At 34.9% G+C, this 7239-nt stretch overlaps 1 protein-coding gene across 1 annotated transcript in view; it reads right to left on the reverse strand.

Moving 5' to 3' along the window:
* Nucleotides 1-3152: 3152 nt before the first annotated feature.
* LOC105130605 (pentatricopeptide repeat-containing protein At5g10690-like) overlaps nt 3153-7239 on the reverse strand; it is a 5925-nt gene continuing 1838 nt past the window's right edge. Inside the window, 7 exon segments of the mRNA XM_011033178.1 lie at nt 3153-3505; nt 3641-3817; nt 4168-4236; nt 4632-4709; nt 4869-5101; nt 6869-7004; nt 7226-7232. Coding sequence (XP_011031480.1) covers nt 3332-3505; nt 3641-3817; nt 4168-4236; nt 4632-4709; nt 4869-5101; nt 6869-7004; nt 7226-7232 — 874 coding nt within the window. The 3' untranslated portion in view covers nt 3153-3331.

Raw genomic sequence — 7239 nt, forward strand, 5'->3', positions numbered from 1 at the left:
CCTCAGGAGAAGGTGTGAGGGCCGTGGAAGAAGCCCAGTTTAGAATACCCTAGAGCCAATGTGATGGCTAGGTATGAGGGGTATTATAAACCTTGATATGAGGCTTGATGAATCATTCCGGACCGAGCATGGTTGATACGCTCGAAAAGAAATGTTGTTCTAGAGATAAGCGTTAACACTATTCAGATGTGATGTGGCATACCATCTGGTTATAGTGATCCTTTTGTGTGAGAAAAGGTGTGCTTAAGTTACTTTGATGATTGAAAGGTTTGGCAAGTAACTGTAAACTTGGCCACAAACGCTCTCAAAATGGAAAGCTTGGAAGAGCTGCAAGATGCAAGCTTGTGTTGAAGAAACAAGAGGATAATTGCTCCACATGAATGGCAAAGGAGGTGATTGTTAGGTTGGTTGTCATTAACGTGCAACAACCATTGACTATTGCACCAACCATGTGCACTCATCCAAGATGTCAAAGGTTGGTAACCACCATTATTGAAGAAGAGTTAGAGTTGGCAGCCACCTTTGTTGAAGAAAAGCCACCATGAATGCCTATAAATAGAGGCATATGTAAGAGAGCAAAATGTGTGAAGAGAATAAAGAAAAAGAAAGAGCTGCAATGGTAGCAGCCTTGCTGCCATTGCAGCAGCTGCAAGTGCAACAAATAGAGGGCTAGGAGTAGAGTAGAGTGAAATTATCATTCTCCTCCATGTATTTGTTTTGTATTCTTTCTCTAATCTCTAATAATATAGACTCTTTTCCGTGGATGTAGGTTATTTGTCGAACCACGTTAAATATAGTGTCAATGTGCTTGGTCTCCTATAAATAAGTATCAGAACATCACCGGTCGAATTTCTCAACAGTAACACTCTAGCTTCCTTCTCCTCAGTTGTCTAAGCAATTTACTGTTGATGAGCTGTACTTTGTCCTAGCAGCTTCTTTCTCCTTGAAATTTCATTCTTTCAATTGTTTCCTTTCCCTTTATTTGGAGAGTAGGACTTAGTAGAAGTGTTACCATGGCATCTTTGATTATAAAGAAACCAACCAGCTCTGGTAAGCATAATATATAAAGAAACTTGAAGATTGACTTCTCTGGAGTCCACTCATGCAAAAATCGATGATTGCTGTAACAAGAAGAGTTCATATAATAATAGATTACTCTATAGATCAAGGGGAAAACGCAACAATATTCAATCTCTTTGTTAAGCTTGTTTTTCGGCTAGCCTAAAAGCAACAAGATTTATCATCACAATTGCCACTGCTTATCAGATAGGATCCCATTTTAAATAGTTGTCAACCATGACTTGGAACCTGAACCGGGTTTCGCATGGAAAACATCCTTAATGTCGAGTAGGGCTTCCCCGTTGTCCGGTTGTGTCAAGTTCTGAATTTGATTGCCTGCCACGCACTTTGGTGTGCGAGTTCCTTGTGTCAGAAACAGATTTGTTGCTTCTTATGATATTTTCAGTTTTATGCTGTTTTACAGGATTTTATTGAGCATTCTGATGAGATTTCTTGACACTTCATAGATTGCATACTTTCCCTCAGACGAACTCCAAATCGTAGGTATTGATCTTAGAGCTGATAAATCTTGTGCCTCAAATAACATGTCTATAGTTGATGGCAGACAGGCGTTCTATGCATATTTTTTGTTTTGATGTTGATTGATTGTGTTTATTTTCCCAATTTGAAGCCCAAAGAAAAGTGTTTTTTTTTTTTTTCCCAGCTTGAAGCCCAAAGAAAAGTGTTTTTTTTTTCCAGTATCAACTGGTAGAATCATGGTGTCCTGTTACGTGTGGATATTAAAGGATTGTTTGGAAGTGTAATGTAGTTGTTTTTTAAAATGTTTTTTATTTTAAAATATATTAAAATGATATTTTATTTTTATTTTTAATATTAGTTCATAAAAAATATTTAAACAAGATAAAAAAATAATTTATAATAAAAAATTTAAAATTTAAAGAAATATCATTTAAAAAGTCATGTTAAATATGATTTTATAAACAAGATTGATTGCAATTAGAAAATGATAGAAAGAATATGCTAAAAAATAATATAAATTATATAAATATAATTTTTGAGCTGGGATGAATATTAAGAATATAAATTAATTACAAAAACCAACACTTGAAACTCATATCATTGAAAGAATTACAATTCAAGTTTTCTCCTGCATCCCACAAATGGAAACAAGAAATTAATATCATTTTCTCACAACAAAAATTTATTAATATATCGGCATTCTCTTCAGTAATCCCTTCCAAAACTATTCCCTCTGTAATACCTCAGCTGCAAAGAAACCTGCCTTTCCATTAACAGTTGCTGTCGAAAATTATTAATAAAAATCTCAGCCCTCTTATCAATATCTTCATCTGGCGAGCCTAACTTCTAACCCTTTCAAATGTTCGAACTGGCTTGTACTTTTGATGATCTGATTCAACATCTTCAATTGCCCCATGCAATCCAGTTCTATCATTAAAGCTCAACCTCCTTGCCCTTCTAGAGGAAGAAGAAGACGCAATGCTAAGAATTGAAGCCAATCGCCACCTTCTGAAATTGAAGCTAAGTAGAAAGTTTATTTTCTTGACAGTCCTCTTCAAAGGGCCAAAAGCTGACCACTTCTGCTTCCCCATTTTGAGTCCTGATTTCTTTTGTTGCTTAGAGCTTATGAGTGAGCTAACTTTTTTTTTTGCCAGTTAGTGTGTTGAAAATGTAATTATAATTATTTTTAAAATTATTTTTTATTTAAAAATATATTAAAATAATATTTTTTATGTTTTAAAAAATATTTTTAAATTTAACATATTAAAATAATTAAAAAATAATTTTAAAGAAAAAAAACTCAAGACTTTTAAAAGGACCATCTGGAATCGGTTCTAACCCGCCAAATAAAAGAAAAAAGACTGAACTAATTACCTTGTAAGCAAACTACCCGAACCCATTCAATTGCAAAATTCCTTCCCTTATTCAGACAACAAACAATTAATAAATAAATAAATAAATATTAATATATTATAAGGTAGTAGTGTTCATGATGAGTATAATGATGGCGTTGGTGGAGGACAACGTGGTTTAGTGATGAAATGTAGGTGGTGGAAATATTGGATAGAAAAAGGCTGAATTATACCCTCCAATAATTAGAAATACGAGACTTCTTTAATCAAAGAAAATGAGAAGACTCTTCTTTAATAGGATAATGCGCAGGAATTCAGTCGAGTAACAAATACAATTACGCATCAAAATTCTCACACCGTCTTCTACCAAGAGTTCTTTCTTGCTCCAATGGCCGTTGTACAGGCACAACAAGTTTAAACAATTGTTCAGCTGTAAAAACTCAAACAGTTTTAGAACCTGAGCCGTTAGTAGAACTATTTAAATTACTATATTTTACAACAACAACCATTCTATACATCTTTTCTAAAATTAGATCAACCACATGGCCGATAGACGTCGTGGTTGTAACACAAGGTGGAGGGCTTCTCATCATTGTCATCAGGGGGGCATTCAACTGCAAAATATTTAAAACATCATCATCATGCATCCAAATAAGCATCAAGTGAGATTTGATAAGGCTGGAATTTAACTTGGTGAGTCAACAGAGTTATAATCTGGAAGTCACTGAGAAGGAAGAACGGGAAAGTACCTCGGTGCAGTCTTCACGATGCAATGCTCCCACACAGCTGCCCCAGTCATCTACAATAGGCACAACTTGATCCCAAAAGAAGCGCATAACCACTTTCTTCAAGTGAAGGGTACCAAGTAAAGGCTTAGCTGCTTTTAGTGGCATCATGATGCTCTCGATTGGTTCACTTGGTGATACCTGAACAGAGAGTTTGAACTCAAGATTGTCAGAGAGGTTCACGTGGTGATCTGTAGCTTGTAGATTGTCAAACATGACCTTAAGTTATCACAGGTGAAAAACTCTCAGTCGCATACTGGCATCTATCATCCATAAACGAGTTTATTTAAGAGTCCAACAAGAACCAAATATTTGCTAACTAAGGGTATTCAATTGGGTTGCGTTCTTGGCAAGAGCCATTCATGTAAAAGAATCGCCCGTGGTGGATCCAGTCTCAACATGTATCCATCTTGTGTTTTTTTCATTATCAGTCAATAGGAGATCCATATATGCTTCAAGAACATGGAATGCTGATAAATAAACTCACGTACCTGAGGAAGCAGATAAGGACTGAATATGGAATTGGTGAATCCCAACAAGGCCTCTATGCGCATAGCAACCTTCATTCCACAGGTAAATTGAGGGTTGGGAACAACTTTAGTAAGAAATAACAGCCATTGCTTAAAAAGTTACATGTAACTTTGCATAATTTCAAAATCCAAAATTCTAGGCTTAGTTGACAAAGCACTAAATAAGTTATGGAAATTTAGGTTCAATCAAGAAATGTCTGAAAGATGTTCTTAACACTGGTTTCCCAAAAGTCAACGTATCCACCAAACACTTGTAATGCTCTGAGCCAGTTGACAAGCAGTAAGAAATGACATTTCAGGTGACTCCAACATTGCATATTACAGAGCATCCAGTTAAACAGATTACTTTATATGAAACCTAAATCAGGGGCGCATAGTCACTCTTCATTTCAATTATTCATGAAAAGTAAATTGCAATTACATACCATGCCTCCTCGACTTGTCCATGGTATCCGTTTCCATTTTAGTACAACATTTGTGAGATTTTCCAGAGCCACATTAACCTGACAAAAGGATAACACACAAACATTGTAATGTTCAGTAATTTCTCAATCACATCAGCTAATCACAGAGAGTAGTACTATTTGGAAACAAGAATAGCTTTATCATTTAAAGAAAATAAAAACACAAAGCAAGTACAATAGCACAGTTGTTTGTAGTACCTGGCCATCATTTAAAGCCGCCTCCATGAGAAGATGATCTGCTTCTTCTTGAAGAGCTAGAGAGATGGCTCCAGATGAATCTGGCCACAATCGCTTGTGCAGATTTTTTACCATATTGTAATCTCCTTGACTGGCAAAAGCACGCATAAGGGAAAGATAGAGGTGAGGCTTTGGTCGAAGCTTTGGGTTCACACCAGCACGTTTTATTATTTCTCCAAATACACAAAGAGCACCTAGATGTATCACAGAAAATATCTCATGAGTGCTTATAAGACTTTTGCTCTATTTTTGTATCAAGAATAATTTAGAACCATTGCTGGTGTAACACCCCTAAATTTGTATTGACTATAATTGGTGATTTCTTTATAATAATGCAAGATTAGAGAAAATTAGGGGACAAAAGTCAAAGAACTAAAATAAAGAAGGTTCAAAATGCAATTACTAACTTAAGTAGGTGAAGTAGGATAAATTTTGCATGATTAAGTAGGTGAAGGAAAACAAGTTTTGGCATGTCATGCTTATCAGGTGTCAAAAGGAAGGTAGAGATGTGCTTTCCTTCAAAATTTTCAGAACCATCTACACCCTTTTCTTGAACTTAAGAGAGAGCAAAACACCATCCTACAAACTAACACTACCAAACCATATATTCCAAGAACAAATTGTAAGGTATTAGTGCTTAAATTCATTAGAATTGTTAGAAAGAAAACCGAAGATAGATTGTGATGTTATAAAAGAAAGGAAAGAAAAGAAAGTAAAGGAAAAAGTAGGGGGTAAAGGGCTAAAGCGCTTATGGTGAGTGATTAAATTAATAAGTATGCATAAATCCTATTGTTTTTGGATGCTTTTATGTATGAAGAATTTCTTTAAATGCTTGCTGGATTTTCAGAATATATATGTATAACCTCAGTTTTCAATGGAAACTTCTTATGATGATTGCTAAATAAGAGTATGACCATTAAAGATTGAAGCATTATGTGTTTTTTAAAGTGAAAGATATGTTTTAGCCCAAATATTGTGTTGATATAATTGCACATGATATGTGAAAAGAAGAAAGCTTGCTTTACATGAAATAGTGGCCACCTATATGCTACATATGCTACCATTGAGTAGTATATGGATATGAGATATGGACATTCAATTGTCATACATGTTTACTTGTGTAAATATTATGTCGATATGATGTTAGGCATACATGTTGAAAACTTATGAAGTTTCCCATGCTTATCTCTTTAATCATTCACTGGGTTATCTCATTAGTAGTTGATAAATTATTTTCATAGAATCAAGATGAGGTTGAAAGAGGGCTCAAGAGATAGGCTACCAACCGAAGAGTCTTTGGAGTCCTAGCTTGAAGTTTAACTTAAGTGATGCTATGGTATCTTTCATAGGTTAGCTTTTGAGTATGGGTCATTACACATGTAAATGCATATTTAAACGTGCCATGCATGGACTCTTTTAGTGTGTAATTGACCAATAGGATAGCTATGTGCAAAGATGTAAGATATAAGTGAATGATCAAGACAAGACAACAAGATCTCATATAAGCTTGTTTGATGGACAGCAGGTTGTGTATGCTTATAAATACATGTCTGGTAGGTAAATTTAATTGATTAGGTAACAATAAGAAGCAATTAGAGAGGTTGGTTTACTTAACTAACTTAAAGCACAATTCTAAAGTGAATATAATCAAAGATACTAAGATGCATTACCAAAGTAATTCGGAGAGGGGTGTGACAGCTAGCGTCAGAAGTGAAAGAAGTAGAAGTTCAACTACACTTTGTGTAGCCTTCACCCATTAAAATGAATCAGATGGTACTATTCAGCATGAAAAAATAAAAACAGAAAGCACTTTTTTTAAAGTATACATGCATGCATATATGGTTAAATGCTTAAATGTTACAAGATGCTGATATTAATTCAAATTTCAATTCCAATGCAGCTTTATAACCTAAATTGATAAGCACTGCAGAACCCTGAGTAAAAATCCAAATGTGGCATACCATTCATGGAACCACAGTTTAGCAATGCATCAACCATTGCTGTGAATGCAGTTCGATCAATAACTAAATTCCGATGCATTTTCATTTCACAGACAATCTTCAGAACTGACAGGAGATCCTTGGCACCACCAAAGCCCTGCAGGGGAAAGGAAAGCAATAAAACAGCTAAATACAAATTGTTTAACTGCAATCTCTGACTCACACACAAGAAGATCAAGAGGCCACTTCAGCAGTAAAATAAGCACGCCATTTTGTTAAATGGTTTTTGAACACTTTGGTAAATATTCTAAATTCTCAAATTCGAATTTCCACAAACGCCTCATCACAAAATAAAGTATATATGCACAATTCACTGACCTGAAGTAATGTTG

Source organism: Populus euphratica, unplaced genomic scaffold, assembly GCF_000495115.2.
Source record: "Populus euphratica unplaced genomic scaffold, PopEup_1.0 scaffold21.1, whole genome shotgun sequence".
In the NCBI taxonomy this organism is placed as follows: Eukaryota; Viridiplantae; Streptophyta; class Magnoliopsida; order Malpighiales; family Salicaceae; genus Populus; species Populus euphratica.